The sequence below is a fragment of the Mytilus edulis genome, chromosome 12 (assembly GCF_963676685.1).
Source record: "Mytilus edulis chromosome 12, xbMytEdul2.2, whole genome shotgun sequence".
NCBI lineage: Eukaryota > Metazoa > Mollusca > Bivalvia > Mytilida > Mytilidae > Mytilus > Mytilus edulis.
Window position 1 is genome coordinate 57,232,300 of NC_092355.1, and position 19,808 is coordinate 57,252,107.

At 34.0% G+C, this 19,808-nt stretch overlaps 2 protein-coding genes across 2 annotated transcripts in view; one reads left to right on the forward strand and one right to left on the reverse strand.

Annotated features, from left to right (window-relative positions):
• Positions 1–19,808, forward strand: part of LOC139499564 (uncharacterized) — a 690,384-nt gene that overhangs the window by 484,146 nt on the left and 186,430 nt on the right. The gene's annotated exons all lie outside the window — the stretch shown is intronic.
• Positions 8,920–19,808, reverse strand: part of LOC139499272 (uncharacterized) — a 29,921-nt gene continuing 19,032 nt past the window's right edge. Inside the window, exons 2-4 of the mRNA XM_071287942.1 lie at positions 14,360–14,813; positions 13,753–14,328; positions 8,920–9,012 (exon numbers count right to left, since the gene is read on the reverse strand). Of these exons, the coding sequence (XP_071144043.1) occupies positions 8,920–9,012; positions 13,753–14,328; positions 14,360–14,813 (1,123 nt within the window). The remainder of the gene's footprint in view (positions 9,013–13,752; positions 14,329–14,359; positions 14,814–19,808) is intronic.

The following is a 19,808-nucleotide window of genomic DNA, read 5'->3' on the forward strand; positions in this document are numbered from 1 at the left end:
CAGGCAAAATATTAAGAAAACAGAAATATGGGGGCTTGAATATGAAAAATAGACAAATATAGGATGCAAAAATTTGTGTACGACTTTGCCACCCGCAGAGCTACAGAAAAACAGTACATTAACGGGTTTTTTTTTATAATACACGGACTCTTATTAGTTGTTACAAGGACACTTTTTATGAATAGAATCACTCGTGCATGATCAGTGAGTTCATGGGCACTTTAGCGGCGTTTTGCATTTGCGCCGATCTGCATTTCATTTGCGCCGATTTTTTCTTTCATTTGCGCCAATTTTTTTTTCATTTGCGCCGATTTTTTTCACAGGTAAATTACAGGTAAATTACAGGTGATAGATATAAGAAGATGTGGTATGAGTGCCAGTGAGACAACTCTCATTTTGATATATCATTAAAGACCTTTTTTCGTTAGCCAGTTGTACAAATGTTATGAATTATCAATCATATTAACATGGATATAACTGTTTTGAACTCTGAAAAGTATTAAACAGTTCAATTCCATTTGATGAATGATGTTTTCTTCCTCAAGGTTGCATAGCGGGCAAATTGTGTCTGAACCTCCTATATTAAATATAGCTCTAGTTGCTTGTAAAAGGTAGGTCCACGTTAGTATTCTATCTTTTGTTGTGGCTTTCTTTGTATTCCCTGGAATTTACATGTAAAAGTATATCCCTTAACATACCTGTAAATCCAATTAGGAGAAAATATAAATCGGCGCAAATGAAAAAATGAACTCACTGATCATGCACGAGTGATTCTATTCATAAAAAGGGATTAGACTTTAACTTCAAAAAGGGGGGGGGGTATGGTTTCTCCTAAAAAAGATATTTTGATCCCAAATTTAATGAGAAAAAATTTATTATGGTCAAGCAGATGACACATTAATGTTTTGCATGATTCCTGATTTTCCGAATACCGTAAACAGTGCTAATTTAAACAAAAACATTTGGGTGATGGCGTTGAAAAGTAAATAGTTAATATACTAAAAAAAACTCGTGTTTTTTTCAATATATGGACATGAATAGTATTATGGACAATGCTGAAAGTAAAGAAATGATGATACTGACGTGTATATTTCAATAAAAATAAGACAGGAAATAAGTAAATAAAAATCAAATCTTATCAAAAGTTAAATCCCTATCAACTCACCAATGCACGATTGATCATATAAACAAAAAGTGTTCATGTAATACACGTCCAAATAAGCAGCAAATCTAGAAGAAAATCATTCAACTTATGTCATCAATTTTGGGCGGTAAGCTGCGATTGGATCATAATGTAACACGTGTTTAATCCCAATCAACACTTTCAGATCTAGAGACGAGTATGAATTTAAAAAATTAAAGAATATGCCTGAATTTATAGCATATTAAGACAAAATTCATTTTTTCATAAACATTTCATTCACTAATGAAGTAGGAAATTTTTTCTTTTGCTACATTTATATTGTTATCGAATTCATATTCAGATCCAAATCCAGGACAAAACAGGGGGGGGGGGGGCAAGTTTATGTCCCAATTTAAAAATGCATTGATCATAAAAAAAAAAGGGTTGTTCCAACCCCCGGGGCCCATCATCACTGGTTATTAAATTCATGTATTGCGCGATTTTTACAAATTTTTTTACGGGGGAATGGGGGATGGATTGGCACATCCTGCATTTTTTCTTAAAAAAAAAATCTCGGTTGAAGGGAAATGAAAAAAAATATGTTTATACTATAACTTACATTTACTGCTTTATGGCTATCTAAGTTTCTCAAATGTTTAGTCTTGCAAATTGTATTATTAATTTCTTGAAACGTCGTACAAGTCAGATAAAAAACAAAAGTAACAAAAGAAACAGGCCGGTGACAACCAGTCGAATAGTTTGTCTGCACTTGTAGTCTAGGCTATCGCCTCGGACCTTGACCTGACTACTCGTGCAGAAAAACTATCCGGCAACGGTTGTTACCGGCCTGTTTCTTTGTCATAGACAAAAGAAATATAGGAGGTAAAAAATGTACAGAACAAGTTGCTTTCTTTAAAAAAAGAAATGCAATCGTAAACCCAAATGCTTGTTTGGCATTATATATATATTAGATAATTGTTTAATAAAGATGTATTGTCTTATATTACTTTTGTTGTGCATAAGAATTAGAAACTGACATTGCCTGTTTATTTAATGTAATACCGGCTTCACACATCAACGTATAAATCCGACGTACGTCGGTCGTGGTAAAAAAAAATCATGCACGCTACCAATACGCTAGTAATTTTGATGCATTCAACCTGTCAATCATAGTGTGCACAACGAGCTTAAAGCGTGTATTGGGTGTGCGTAAAGCGTACCTAAGCGTTTCTCCTAGTCTTTCTACATTCCCAACTGCAGGTCTGTCTATATGTGAATGTTTGTCAATACGTCTGTCACATTCGCCCGTCTGTTTACATGTTTACCAGTCCGTCTATGTCCACTGATTCGTCTAAATGTTCACAAGCTTTCGGTAAGTGCGATTATTTCAGTGATTTGTGTCTATTGTTTTTTATGTAAGTGATTATTGTGCACCGTACCCATATTTTTAGGGACGCGAATTGCAACTGATATTTTACATTTTTTTCTTGCGATGTGTTGTCCTTAAGGTTTGGTTCATTTGGGAGGGTTGGGTTTATGGCCACCACATTGTTTATGTCCATGTGCCAACGTCCATTCTAAAGCCAGGAACATGTAGTGAAGTGGTTGTTGTTCATAATTCATGTCGGTCAAGTTTTTTTTCGTAAATTATTTTGTTATCAATAAGGCTGTTTAGTTTTGTTTGATTTTTGTTTTTAAATCTTAATGGTCGGGGCATTTAATAGCCGACTAAATAGTGGGTTTGTTTTTCATTTTTGGAGGCCGCTCGGTGCATGCCTTTAAAGACTTACAACCACGGCATTGTAACTCTGGTTGGTACTTGTATCATTAGTGCTGGAACATGGTTGATCCTATGCACCTTTGAGGCAGGCGGGATATTTTTGTAGATCTTGTACAGCTCAAACAAATGGGAGTAGTTCCTGTACTTCTATGTCTAGTCCCATGTTGCATGGTTGGAGAGGGTGTAATATCTTCTGTAGGTTTGAAGAATTTCACCCGTATCGGACTTCTTCTCCTGAATGAAACTTTAAGGCGACGCGTATTTTTGTATGTGTCTCAAACTTATCTGTAGCGTTTTCAACGCTCGTATAGCGTGTATATTATGTGCGTGCAGTTTACAGGTATACGCTTGACAAACGCTTGAGCTGAATGAAATTTTTTATGTACCATTAAAATTTTCATGAAGTAAAAGCGTTCACCAAGCCTATACCTTTGCATTTCGACGTACTTCAAACTTATAGAACGCGGATTTAAACGCTTGCGTAGCGTTCCTCTGGTGAGCAACTAAGTTACGCATACGATGATACGGACTTTGTTAATTTTCTTTTTTGACTGATTGTTTTACATTGTCATTTCGGGGCCTTTTATAGCCGACTACGCGGTGCGTGCTTTGCCTGTTGTTGAAGGCCGTATGGTGACCCATAGTTTGTATTTCTGTGTTATTTTGGTTTCTTGTAGATAGTTTTCTCATTGACATCTTCTTTTTTATATTTCGATATCTTATCGCCGACCTGGTTAAGTCTGCTAAAAATGCATGCATGATTCATTTTTAGGTTATCAGTCGTAATTAAAGTGGCACATTTAATTCGTTGTTTCATTGCTTGAAGTATCATTTCTTACATCTGCATGGTCAAGTGTGTATTAAAAATAAATCTAAGATTTAGATTTCAGTCACGGTTATTTTTCCCCCTTCATATTGAATATCTATATACTTATCAGTCGCATTTTAATGACGAAAAGGATTCAGAGGTTATTATGGGACCTCCTTGTTTTAAAAAAAAAGTAAATAATGTTGCAATATTGAAACAAAGAAAATAACTTTAAATTTGCAATATTACTGAAAATAAATACGAACATAACTTTCATAATTAATTTTAACGTTATTTTCAAAAAACGAATTTTTTTTTAAAAGTCCTCGTTTTTACACCTATTTGAGGCACATATTTATGATTATATTTCCATGTCCTTGGTCTATCCTAGACGTAAAATTTCAAAAAATTGCTAATACCTTTTTAAAGATTTTATTTTTAATTGTTCTCGTTCAAAATATTTTATTTTTTCATATTCAATATCTATTTAATTTTATTTTTAATAACCATTTTTTTTTATTAAAGTTGCAATATTTAACCAAAAAAATAACTGTAATTTAATCATATGCAAGAAAGACTTCCCTTTAATTTCAGTAAAAAAAAAATAGCTTGCTTTTTACAACATGTACATCTTCACTAAACGTAAAATCTAAAATAAAATGCTACTAAAACTCTTTCTAAAGATTTTATTTTTAATTATTCTCGTTCAGAATATAAAGCGCATTGTTTACATGAAATCTTATCTCATATCTAAACACAGCTGGTTACATCGTTTGACTAATTAAAATACTACGCATGTAGGTTGATATTAGCAGCTTGTAATCGTGTGCAAGAAAATATTATATCATAATAAATTTCAGATCATACGTAAAATATCTCTATAGCAACTTAAGATGCTAATGCATATTCAACAGATTAGTAAGCTATTGCGCATGCATTTGAAAGGTGGTCATAGCTATTGCGCATGTATTTGAAAGGTGGTCATAGAAAGAACAGAAGTGTTCCGAATAACATCCGGTGTTCCGAAAGACTACATCACTCGTCCAATATATACTGCGTAAACCCTCAGGGGTTTATGCAATAAAGGAACCGGTTTCAGGCGGTCTAAACTGGTTTACACCAGTTTCATATACACTATAAATAATTCTATAGCTTATCTTTCATTCAACCCATAAAAGAACCAATCAGAAAGCTTTAAATTAATATCTGCCGATAAAAGCATAGAACACTAAGACGATATTTAAAGATATAAAGTCACGCAAGATATTTTTCGATAGAATTAACGTGTTCGGGAATAATTATTTTCTGCATTTAATTCATCGTGAGACAATTTTGAAACATGGAAACAGATCTATACTACGCTGAAGATGATATTATCAGAAAAGAATTGGTGACGTTACATTCGCCATCACAAATACGCCTATGGGCCCAACAACTCCATCTATCGTCCCATCCTTTAATATCTGAACGTCTTCGTTTAACATGCGATCTCTGCGACAAAAGCTTCAACCGACCAGCAAAACTTTTGGCTCATAAACAAACCAAACATGAAGGTATTCGATATCCATGTACAAAGTGTCACAAAGCATTCGCTCAGAGCTATAAAACTTGAAATGCAAACACGAAAATCAGTGCTTAGGCAACCCCACTGTGTTACCGACATGTGAATGTATGATTTGTTCCAAGCGTTGTGTGACGGCTAACGGATTACGACAACATCATCAATACAGTCACAGTCCCAAGAGTCAATCACTGAAAAGACCAACACAAGTATCAATGGAGCAACCACCCGTCAAGAAAACACGCACCAATCCCTCGAAACCAGCCGTTCAGCGTGTCCATTGTCGACGATGTAATGAGTCATTCACCAATAAACGGGACTTGTACCTTCACGGTATGCAACGACACTATCAGATCGGACAGGGGACACAATTGCTAGCGTCACCTTATGGACAAGGCCCTTATCCTTGGGAGATAGAAGGAGGTGAAAACGACCTAGCTTTAAAAGAAGTGTACGAGGCCAACGCTCCTTTAATCTTGGAAAATCATCGAGAAGATCACATTCATTCCGTATATAACATACCACTAACGAATGACGTTGACATGCACCAACTCATGCTAGCTGCCGACAGTATATACCAGCGTCATACACGCCTTTAAGCTTACCATAACCTTTGGCGTCATTTTAATTCACTCAGAAGAAAAGCGCTACAGGTTTTTCAAACCTTACGAAAACGATTCCGTCTTTGAAGAACCCGTGTTTATTTCAAAGAGAAGGGATCTTGAAAAACTACGGCGGAAACTCACGGACTTAAATCTGCGAGAATATCTGATGAAACAGAGACCCGACACGAAATGGAAACCTTTTCTAGTTACCAATACGCTATTTGTAATCGACACCACCAATTATACGCTAGGAAAAGGAGAAACGTCCCTGCCGGACTATATTAAAGACAAGAATAGCAAACACGCTCTCTTGAAAGACGATAAACATTCTAAGCCATTTACGGATAAACTCTGCGCTTTTCGGTGCTTAGCGTTACACAGAGGACAAACCATCACTAACTTAGAATGCAATGTGCAGCATTATTTAATTTCAACAATGGAATGGCTATCAGAAACGACGAAATGAAAGTACATACGAAGCAAAGCTGTTTCCCGGATTACAGTTACAAGAAATTCCAGAATTTGAATCCTGTTTTCAAGTGAATATAAACGTCTATGAATTAAAGGAAGACGATACGGATTTTTGCGTGTACAAATCTCTCTGTCGTTTAAAAGAGACAATGTATTTAAATATGTACGAACATCACCTCTCTTACATTAAAGACTTTGAGAATATCCATCTAAAAATAAGGAGACGTGGTAAGATTTTGAATGAAATAACTTTCAATCAGAGATCATTGGCCGTAGGGGAAAACAATTCTATACTAGTACATGTATTTAACCATATAAAAATAAGGAGATTTGGTATGTTTGCTAATGCGACAATTTTCTACTAGAGACCCGTTGAGGTAGAGGGAAAACAATCCGATGCTAGTATATATATCCATATAACAAATACAGAGATGTGGTAAGATTTCAAATGAAATAACTTTCCATCAGAAACCAATGGGCGTAGGGGGAAAACAATCTAATACTAGTACATGTTTACTAGTACATATTTGTAACCATACAAAAATAAGGAGAATTTGTATGATTGCTAATGTGACAACTTTCCACCAGAGACCAATTGACGTACATGTAGGGTGAAAACAGTCTGATACTAGTATGTAACCATACAAAAATAAGGAGATGTGGTATGATTTCGAATGAAATAACTTTTCACCAGAGACCAATTGACGTAGGGTGAAAACAATCTGATACTACAATGTAACCATATAAAAATGAGGAGATATGGTATGATTGCTAATGGGACAACTTTCCACCACCAGAGACCAATTGACGTAGGGTGAAAACAGTCTGATACTACAATGTAACCATATAAAACAAGAAGATGTGGTATGATTACTAATGCGACAACTTTCCACCACCAGAGACCATTTGACGTAGGGGGATAACAATCTGATGCTACAATGTAACCATATAAAAATATTAATGAGATGTGGTATGATTGCTAATGCGACAACTTTCCACCAGAGACCAATTGACGTAGGGGGATAACAATCTGATACTAGAATGTAACCATATAAAAATAAGGAGATGTAGTATGATTGCTAATGAGACAAATTTCCGCCACCAGAGACCAATTGACGTAGGGGGATAACAATCTGATACTATTAGTTACACAGTGTGCAATTGTCCTAATACGAGAATTTATCGGGTCAATAAAATTCATATCGGGTGAGGCGAAGCGAAACCCGATATGAATTTTTATTGACCCGATAAATTCCGTATTAGGACAATTGAACACTGTGTAACGAATTTATCCTGATTTTGTTATATTACATATTATTATATTCAAATTCAATGTTAGGACAATATCAATAAATATATTTTAGATATTAAATAAAAAAATGTGAAAAATAAAAAATATTATGACTACAAAGCAACTCAATTGTTTTTTGTTTTTTTTATTAGGTCAATGGTATAAGGGAGATAATTCCAATTGATGTAATAAATAAGGGAGATAATTCCAATTGACGTAATAAATAAGGGAGATAATTCCAATTGACGTGATAAAAAAATGTACTGAAATTTAATAGGACAATATCAGCCAATCAAATTGCGAGAAATTACTCTAAATCAGGATAATATACAATGTAACCATATCAAAATAAGGAGATTTGGTATGATTGCCGATGCGACAACTATCCACCAGAGACAAATTGACGTAGGGGGGAAACAATCTGATACTAGAATGTAACCATATAAAGATAAGGAGATGTGGTATGATTGCTAATGCGACAACTTTCTACCACCAGAGACCAATTGACGTAGGGGGGAAACAATTTGATACTAAAATGTAACCATATGAAAATAAGGAGATGTGGTATGATTGCTAATGCGATAACTTTCCACCAGAGACCAATTGACGTAAGGGGGAAAACAATCTGATACTTCAATGCAACCATATAAAAATAAGGAGATGTGGTATGATTGCGTATGCGAAAAATTTCCACCAGAGACCAATTGACGTCACGTAGGGAGAAAACAATCTGATACTAGTATGTAACAATATAAAAATAAGGAGATGTGGTATGATTGCTAATGCGACAACTTTCCACCAGAGACCAATTGACGTAGGGGGATAACAATCTGATGCTAGTATATATATCCATATAAAAATAAAGAGATGTGGTGAGATTCCGAATGAAATAACTTTCCATAAGAGACCAATGAGTGTAGAGAGAAAACAATCTGCTACTAGTATGTAACATTAAAAAAATAAGGAGATGTGGTATGATTTCGAATGAAATAACTTTCCACCAGAGACCAATTAACGTAAGGGGGAAAACAATCTGATTCTAAAAAAGGCATTAAAGTTTTATTTTTATTGAGAAAATATATGTCCAATTTTAATTTTGTTCCCACTAATTTGTCATGTAAATTATTTGATACTCTTATAAGACCTATTTTGACATACAACTCTGAAATTTGGTTTATGGATAATTTTCAGTCAGCTTTTAGGGCATCTAATAGAGCTGCAGTAAATAATACATTTTGTGATACTCTTGCATTAGCAGAAAAATATCCCTTTGAAAAGGTTCATTCTAAATTTTGTAAAGCAGTATTAGGACTGAGAAAGACAGCCACTAACATAGGTGCCAAATCAGAACTAGGTAGATTTACTTTGGACTCCTATATAAAAACTCAAACACTCATGTATTTTTATAGAATAAATTGTAATGATATTAATCCACTGGTTAAAGAATCTCTACAAACAAACATAAATTTACATTCAGAAGGAATTTATTCCTGGTACTCATTTGCAGATAAAATTTTTAAAGAAATGAAAATAAACCCAGAAAATTACTCTTATAATAATGTACCTTTTAAACAATCAAAAAACATGTTAAAATGTAATATAAAAAAGTGTGTTTCAGAGGAATATGAAAAAAATACTTTAATTAAACTTTCAAAAATGGATTCCTCATCCAAACTTTGTCTTTATGGGAAATTAAAAAATAATTGTCAGTCTGAGGAATATTTAAATTGCAATAATTTTATACATAGGCAGTTACTCTCTAAATTTAGACTAAGTGATCATTCCCTCGGCATTGAATTAGGAAGGTACAGAAACATTCCAAGAGCACAAAGATTATGTAAAAAATGTGAAGTCCTAGATGATGAATTTCATTTCTTTTTGCATTGTGACATTAACATATCTTTGCGTTCTAATCTTTTTGCTTATCTAAAAGACTATGTACCATTATTTCAACATCTTGATGCATTCAATAAACTTAAACACATTCTAAGCCCCATCCCTGAACTTGTTTGTCATATTGGAGTCTTCATTAAACAGTCTTTAGAACTGAGGGAGTCAGACCCGTGTCAGGCAAGGTTATGATGGTGTTTTTGTTTTTTACATACATTTATAATTGAACTCTAATGTTCTATTATTCTATATATTGTATTGTATTATTTTGTATTTCATTGTATTACATTGTATTTCATTATATTGCATTGTACAGTATAAAATTATTGTTTGATTGTATTGCTTGACCCTCATGGGTGTAATTTTGCAATAAAGATTATTATAATGTAACCATATAAAAATAAGGAGATGTGGTATGATTACCGATGCAACAACTATCCACCAGAAACCAATTGACATAGGGGGAAAACAATGTGATATTAGTATGTAACCATATAAAAATAAGGAGATGTGGTATGATTGCTAATGCGACAACTTTACACAAGAGACCATTTGACATAGGGGCAAAGCAATCTGATTCTAGTATATATCTATATAAAACTAAGAAGATGTGGTATGATTGCTAATTCGACAACTTTCAACAAGAGACCAATTGACGTAGGGGAAAACAATCTGACACTAGTATGTTACCTATAAAAATAAGGAGATGTGGTATGATTCCTAATGCGACAACTTTCCACCAGAGACCAATTGACGTAAGGGGGAAAACAATCTGATACTAAAATGTAACTACATGTATATAAAAATAAGGAGATGTGATATAATTGCTAATGCGACAACTTTACACAAGAGACCAATTGACGTAGGGGTAAAAATCTGATACTAGTATGTAACCATATAAAAATAAGGAAGATGTGGTATGATTTCTAATGCGACAACTTTCAACAAGAGACCAATTGACGTAGGGGAAACAATTCGATACTAGTATGTAACCTATAAAAATAAGGAGATGTGGTATGATTCCTAATGCGACAACTTTCCACCAGAGCCCAATTGACGTACGGGGGAAACAATCCGATACTAGTATGTAACCTATAAAAATAAGGAGATGTGGTATGATTCCTAATGCGACAACTTTCCACCAGAGCCCAATTGACGTAGGGGGAAAACAATCTGATACTAGTATGTAACCATATAAAAATAAGGAGATGTGGTATGATTGCTAATGCGACAACTTTCCACCAGAGACCAATTGACGTAGGGGGAAAACAATCTGATACTACAATGTAACCATATAAAAATAAGGAGATGTGGTATGATTGCTTATGAGAGGTATCCACCAGAGGAGTTTAAATGAAGTGGTTACATGCAATTATAGGACACAGCACATCCTTAAATAATGAGCAAAATCCACACCCAAAGCAAAAATGTAAAGGCTCTGACATGTCTAATGTAAACCCGAAGCAAACATAACTGATTGCAAGAAAGAAAAAAATACACAAATTTTCTCTTTGTAATGTGCATAAAATTAAAAAATGAGAAATATTTAAACCATCGTAAATACTTTAAACAATATGAAAATAAGAAGACGTGGTATGCTTGCCAACAAGACAACTATCAACCAATGAAAGTTCAAATGAAGTGGATGTAAGGTAAGCAATTATGGGCAACCATATGGCCTTCAACAATGAGAAAATCCCGTACCGTATAGTCGGTTATAAAAGGCCTCGACATGAAAAATATCAAACAATTCAATTGAGAAAACCAACGGCCTTATTTATAACAAAACACTTTACGAAAAACAAATATGACTGAAACGAACCAATACAACCAGTGAACTACTGGCCCCTGACTTGGGACAGGCATATATAGAATGTGACGGGGTTAGACATTTTTGTGAGCGCTCAATCCTCCCTTAACCTGGGACAGTGGTATAACAACACAACATAAGAACAAACTATAAAAATCAGTGGAAAAAGGCTTTACTCTTCAGATCGATACAAAGCAGAAAAACATAAAACAAAAACACTGACGGGAGGTGCTTTTTTAGGACTTGAATCTGTCTTTATAAAAACAATTGGTTCAAAAACTATCAAAATTTCAAAATGTTCTCTTTCTTAACATTTTCCGCAATCAGCTCATTTCTGATGACCTTTGTTTTTGTAACACTTGACCCCAACAGGAAGTTGTCTATGTAACACTTGACCCCAACAGGAAGTTGTCTATGTATTGGACTAGATAGCAATACGGTCTATTGACATTGCTATAACTTTACAAGAATATGTCTTCATAGGACACAATGCCCCATAACTCTGTCTTGTGTCCATGTTCGGTGATCCGTGCAATCAGCTCTAAATTGTGATTTTGTACTAAGTTTTAAGTTAAACCTGAGAGTTTACTAATTTGAAACTATCACAGTTCTTAGTTCAGTGAACCATGTAATCGGGATAAAAATCATCTTCATCTGCTATATCATCTGAAAAGTTCCAATTGTTCTAAATTTTCAAGTGGATGTACCACACCTTCATGATAAACTTTTTAAACCTAAACTTGATACCGAAAGGGCTAAGGTCTGCAGCAACCATTTGATTTTCCGAGGGGGGAGGGGGCTATGGATTTTTTGTTGGAAAAACAGTTTGTTTCTAGTTTTTGGAGAAAAACAAATTTGTTTTTGACCCTGAGAAAACAAATTGTTTGTTTCACCCTTAGCTGACAATATATGTAATGCTAAAATTGAAAGAAAATCCATAGCCCCGCCTCCAGAAAATCTAATGGTTTCTGCCTAACAAACTGACACACAGAACAAAAAAACAAAGCCCACCTCCCCCCTTTTTTCGTAGGTTGGAATTTAAATGAATGTTACAACAGTAATAATGTCTTCATTATTTCAGATACATTGTAGTAAACATAAGCTTTCAATTGGTTTCTGTTTTGTTAAAATTAAGTTTAAGTTAATTCATCTGTACTCGATACTTGACTTTTATGTAACCTTTATTGAATTCTATTTTTGTCATTCATTATAGATGAATACTTATAATTTCCGTCTCTGAGGGTCTTGCTCCAGTGTCCTTCAGTTCTGTAATCTTTATTTTTTATGTCATTTTTCTCTATTCTTTGTGTGATAGCCGCCAATTTTTCTACATTTTTTATGTTCATTATTTATTTTTATTTTTGCCTTATTTTTCTCTATTTTTTATTTTTCTGTAGATTTGCCCCATCATTCTTTGTTCTGTTAACCCCATCAGACCCTCATCTATAAGTACTATCTCGTGATTTCAATTGTTTTCTGTCATGTGGTTTTCATTCATATTTAAATCAAACAATTGTCAAAGTTCAAGTATTTTCTACAATTGTTGTGAACTTGTGAAAGTACGTTATTTGATAAAAATGTAAACAATTATTTCCGTATCAGTTTCACATTGGTTGACTCGGTACTGTGTAAAGATTACATACTACATAGACATCTGGCTATTGTCGAAGACTGGGAGTTGCGCTCTATATGTCTTTTATTTATTTGTGTCGTTTGGTTGCTGTTTCGTAGGTAAAAGGCTTTAAGCCCACATTATTTAAACCTAATCATATGTTAGTTCAAGTAATCAGTCTCAGACTAACAAGTCTGCTATATAGAATAGAGTTTCCTTGTAAATATCGGTTGTTGTTCTTGCATTTAAGGCAATTGTAAGATATATATATATAGGAGTATTACTGTAAAGTTGTGAAAGTACATTGTATGAGAAAAATGTAAACAATAATTTCCTAATAGCAGTTTTAAGTTGTTATAAAATTTATTCATCAATTCAGTGTTTTAAAGGCAAATATTAAACTTTGTAAAGCAAGAATTTAATACATGAATTCTATTACTGTAAATAAAAGAAAGACGATAATATGCATCAAGTTCTCAATAAAAAGAAGATAATATGTAAGACAAAGAATGACGCACAACATGAACGAAAAAAGAGTGATATACCCAAAAGAGTGATATACCTAAAAGACTGATATACATAAAAGAGTGATATACCTTAAAGACTGATATACATAAAAGAGTGAAATACCCCCCCCCCCCCCTTTACTCTGGGTTGGGAACCCCCCCCCCCCCTTTTTAAAATGGCTGGATCCGCGCCTGAAGACTGATATACCGATATACCTAAAAGACTGATATACCTACACCAATAACAGTCCACAAAACTCTACACAGAAAACTTAAGCAAATGAACCCCACCAACTGTTGATATAAACTCAAGAGTTCCGTAAAGGTTAGCAGTTCCTGCTCCAATAGCGAATTTTTGGTAACCCACACTAATGCCCCCACCAGCTGTAGATATGAACTCAGGTGCTCCGTAAGGACTAGCAATTTCTGTTCCAACAGGGAATATTTGGTTACCTACACTAACGCCCCCAACAGCTGTAGATATGAACTCCGGTTCTCCGTAAGGGTTAGCAGTTTCTGTTCCAATAGAGAATATTCGGTAGCCAACACTATTGCCCCCACCAGCTGTAGATATGAACTCAGGTGCTCCGTAAGGGTTATCAGTTTCTGCTCCAATAGAGAATATTTGGTAACCAACACTAATGCCCCCAACAGCTGTAGATATGAACTCAGCAAGGGTTGCCAGTTCCTGCTGCAATAGAGAATATTTGGATACCAACACTGTTCCCCCACCAGCTGTAGATATGAACTCATGTGCTCCGTAAGGATTATCAGTTTCTGCTCCAATAGAGAATATTTGGTAACCAACACTTTTGCCCCCACCAGCTGTAGATATGAACTCAGGTGCTCCGTAAGTGTTATCAGTTTGTTTCTGTTCCAATAGATAATATTTGGTAACCAACACTATTGCCCCCACCAGCTGTAGATATGAACTCAGGTGCTCCGTAAGGGTTAGCAATTTCTGCTCCAATAGTTAATATTTGGTAACCAACACTATTGCCGCCACCAGCTGTAGATATGAACTCAGGTGCTCCGTAAGGGTTATCAGTTTCTGTTCCAATAGATAATATTTGGTAACCCACACTAATGCCCCCACCAGCTGTAGATATGAACGCAGGTACACCGCAAGGGTTGCCAGTTCCTGCTGCAATAGAGAATACATGGATACCAACACTGTTCCCCCCACCAGCTGTAGATATGAACTCAGGTGCTCCGTAAGGATCATTATCAGTTTCTGCTCCAATAGAGAATATTTGGTAACCAACACTTTTGCCCCCACCAGCTGTAGATATGAACTCAGGTGCTCCGTAAGGGTTATCAGTTTCTGTTCCAATAGATAATATTTGGTAACCAACACTAATACAGTATTAGTGAATGCAGGAGAGTATGACTTATTGCGTAAACCCCTGAGGGTTTACGCAGTATATATTGGACGATATCTGTAGTCTTTCGGAACACCGGATGTTATTCGGAACACTTCTGTTCTTTCTATGACCACCTTTCAAATGCATGCACAATAGCTTCTATGACCACCTTTCAAATAAATGCGCAATAGCTTACTAATCTGTTGAATAAGCATTAGCATCTTAAGTTGCTATAGAGATATTTTACGTATGATTTGAAATTTATTATGATATAATATTTCCTTGCACACGATTACAAGCTGCTAATATTAACCTACATGCGTAGTATTTTAATTAGAGTCAAACGTTGAAACCAGCTGTGTTTAGATATGAGATAAGATTTCATGTAAACAATGCGATTTATATTCTAAACGAGAATAATTAAACGGATAGTAGCTACGATTTTCATTAAAATTACTTGTTTAATCTATATGCCGGATTTTGTACAAAAAGTTTAATAATTATGATTAAAACAACTACTAGTTACTTTCCATTTATCATTTAGAAGCTTTTTAACGTTTAACACCTAAATTTATTTCTTGTCTATAGATAATAATTCGATGTTAAGCCCAACCCTTATTCATATGACCTATGTTGATTTGAACTCTTCAGTTCCCAATGCGCAATCGCACATTGTGCCTCGAAGGAAAACTTGTCGAACAGGGGAATGTTATCGCGGAAATGGTACGTGAATTTACAGTTTCTGCGAGAAAGGAAACAAAAAAGAGGTGCAGACAAATTATTGTAGATAAAAAAAAAACGGCGATGAGATCGGTAATTAAAATCATTCAAAACACCTGCGACGCAGGCTATAAGTCAAACAGAAGTAGCCGACGGTTTGCGTAACTTGATTACCTGTTTACATTACTTATATTCCAGATCACATAAAAATAAATCGCAACGTGTTCATTATTGTCGAAAATAACAACAAACGCCTCAAAACGTTTTCAAAACTTTAGTTAGGCCAGGATTTTTTAATTTGTTGGTTTACGGATCCGCCGACCCGATTTTGCCTATTCCTAGAATAAAAATAAAATTGACTTTTCATGCTTTTTTATTCCCGCCGACCCAAACAAATACATTATCCCTGAAAAATAATTAAATGATTCTTTTTTTATGAAATGAAATGCATGAATCACTAACAAAATTGATAACACTCTCTGTTGTGAAAAAAATAAAACTTCCAGTTTACGTTTCTAAAAATAGACAAATCAATTATAACTGACCTTGAAATGTCGTTTACGCAAATAATTTTGCGGAACGAAATCTGTGTTTAAAACCCATTACACAATAAGTTCGTTTCTCTTATTTGTCATCAGTCTGTAAGATGCATAATCTCATAGAAATAGACTTGTCCAAATGTGGACAGGTGGAAAGCACCTTGGAAGTAAAAGTTCTGAATATCAACAAGTCATTTAGAATTTTCTTGTTTCATGGATAATAAAAAAAAAAATATCATCCATTTGGATAAAAAACGGGAATGCATGACACTAGATTATAAACCCGATATTCTCGTTTTTTCCGTGGACGAGTCTATTACGCTTTTGACACGTGTGTTGAAACTTATTTTCGTACGACGTTTTTTACATTTTTTTCTTTATCAGTTTTCGTTTTTGAAGATCATTACTAACCAAGTTTTCTGGAATTGATTAAGAGCTACGCGAATTTGTTGTTCTTGTTTGTGAAAAGACGATTTAACTTCGTCTTTGTCTGTGAACACCCCCCTTTTTTACGGCAAATCATTAGACAATGTCATGCGATATTTATGACAGCTGAGCAAGAATATTTCATCGAACTAAAATTTGAAATGATGACAAAATAGCATAAAAAACATTTTGTTAGAATGGTGAAATGTATATTTATTTTGCATTTTTTTTCTGTCTTGAAAGATATTTTTTTTTCTTTTTTTTCCCGACCGACCGACCCGACTTTTTCATGGGGAAAATCCGTAAACCAACAAATTAAAAAACCGTGGCCTTAGAAACAATTGCACCCTAAAAGTGCCGCTTTAATTACAATCATAAATCTTAAAATTAATCATGCATTCAATTTCGGTAGACTTAATAGGGTCACCGATCATATTATACTTAGACTCAAGAACATAAGATTTTTACCGTATGATAATAGCATTAAATTAACGTATATTCCATATTTTTCAAATTGGTGCTTAGCGGGCTGATATGAAAAGTTTATCATATACTTAGACTAAATAACATATAAATTTTACCGTATGATAATAGCATTAAATTGACGTAAATTCCATATTTTTTGAATTGGTGCTTAGCGGGCTGATATGAAAAGTTTATCACATGCTTCGATTGTTATCACATGCCTTTCCGTAACGTTATCACATGGCATTCCGGTAATACTCGGCCAATTCCGGAAAATACACCTCAGTGCTACGTTTTCAGTGAAAAACATTACAAAGTAGTGTACAAAACAATTACTTGAATACTGGAAAGTATATTGTTTAAAATAATAATAATAAAAAAAAAAAAAAAACCAAACAAATTATTTAATAAATGCATTTTTTAAAGTTTTTCTGAAACATAATTTAGAAAGTTTCTTTAAAAAGTTGACTTTTCCAAACAATGATCATTATGTGTACTGTTGAATTATTTTTTTGTAGATTCGTCCATATTAAAATGTTTTTTTTTCCCTCTCTCTGTTGAGGCATACGATAGAAAGATTTGATATTGAATGTATCAAATTTTGGGTCCGACGGCCGTGAACCTTTTTACTCTTTAAACTTCGGGAACCACGTAAAAGGATCAATATATGAATCTGTTATTTTTCTCTACTGTTGAAGCATATGATAAAAAGATCATAACATGTCATTTTTCATATCGCATGTATTATCAGCCCTCGGGCAATATCAGCCCTCGAGCCATGCGGCTCTTGGGCTGATATTGAACCTAGGGCTGATAATACATGCGATATGAAAAATGCCATGTAATAATCTGATATTATCACATGCTTCGATTGTTATCACATGCCTTTCCGTAACGTTATCACATGGCATTCCGGTGATACTCGACAAATTCCGGAAAATACACCTCAATGCTACGTTTTCAGTGAAAAAACATTACAAAGTAGTGTACATTACAATTATTTGAATACTGGAAAGTATATTGTGTAAAATAATACTAAAAAAAAAACAAAAAAGAAACAAAAAAATATTAAATGAATGCATTTTTTTTTAAAGTTTCACTGAAACATAATTTAGAAAGTTTCTTTAAAATAAAAATTCCAAACAATTAATGTTCATTATGTATATTGTTGAATTATTTTTTTGTCGATTCGTCCATATTAAAATGTTATTTTTTTCTCTATTGAGGCATATGATAGAAAGATTTCATATCCAAATGTATAAAATTTTTGGTCTGACGTCCGTGAACTTTTCACTCTTTGAACTTCTGTTTGGGAACCACGTAAAAGGATCAATCCATGAATCTGTTATTTTTCTACATTGTTGAAGCATATGATAAAAAGACCATAACATGTCATTTTTCATATCGCATGTATTATCAACCCTAGGTCAATATCAGCCCTCGAGCCATGGCGGCTCTTGGGCTGATATTGAACTTAGGGCTGATAATACATGCGATATGAAAAATGCTATTAAATAATCTGATATTATTTTTTTATTTAGTATTACCAATATTCTTTATTCTTTATATTTTAGCACCCCATTATACTTTTTTTCTTTTTTTCTTTTTTGCATTTCATTCTGCAATTTTTTGCCCATTATTCTATATTCCGTAAACCCCAATCAGACCCTCTTTTATGGAACATTTTAAAATGAAATTATACTTTGTAAAAAATATGATACATGAATGTTCATTATCAATATACACATATCTAAAACAATTACTAATTCAGACAAAAATACATTGTAGGTACATGAACGCAAAAATGGTAAAAACTTAAAAATAGAAATCATCAGGGTTACTGTCTACAAGTCGACGCAATAAAAGATGTGATTGAAGCTATATTTTTTTATGCCCCCCCCCCATTCCTCAACTACCCTTGTACGTCTGTCCGCCCGTCATTCCGTCTGGCCGCCAGTCCTTCCGTCCGTCCGTCCCCCTTTATAGTTATTCCGCAAAACATCTACAGTTTGAATCCTAGAACGTTTTCACAGTAAAATACGCAGACAAATTGACATCTTTGTTAATATCTTTTTTGTTCTGTATAAAATTTATTGTATACAAGTCTACAAAAACGTTTTAAAAAGTTTACTAAATGGTTATTGTTCCATAATTGTACATATGTATGCTCGAAGTATATATAGAATCAGACAAAAGGGGGGGGGGGGGGGGGGGTAGTAATAACAGGAAACTAAATTAAACTAAGGCTTGTATGGATGTAAACTTCAATAAAACTGGAAGTTACATAAGGGGGACAGGAAAATAAGAATATATTGCATCACTTACAACAACCTTAAAATTGACCAGTGATTTGTTATTCATTACTGACCAGCAACACCGAGATAATCCAACGATTTTTTAAGGGTCCGTATTAAGTGTGGACCTAAATGTTCTTTATCTTTGAATATAACGCTTATTCTGTAAAATCTTCAATTAACTATTTTGCAAAATTCTTCTATCATTACATGATTTCTTAATTCAGTACATGGTCTACACTATTGTATTAAATAATTATTTTATTTTCCGTTGTTATTCTTTATAATTTTGCAAACTTTTTTGTTCAATTTTGACATTCGCCAGTATCCGTTATTCTGCAACTCCCTTTGAGATCTAATTATATGTGACAAAAAATTAATGTGCTTCTCTCTGAATTTCGCGTTCTCTCAAGACATTGCACGGTCTTTGTAGTACAGTGTATTTTCCAGAAAATACATCGTGTAAAAACATTTCCAAGGAAACCAAACATACGGAGGTTGAGATATGACATAAAAACAAATGTACATATTTATGTTTAATAT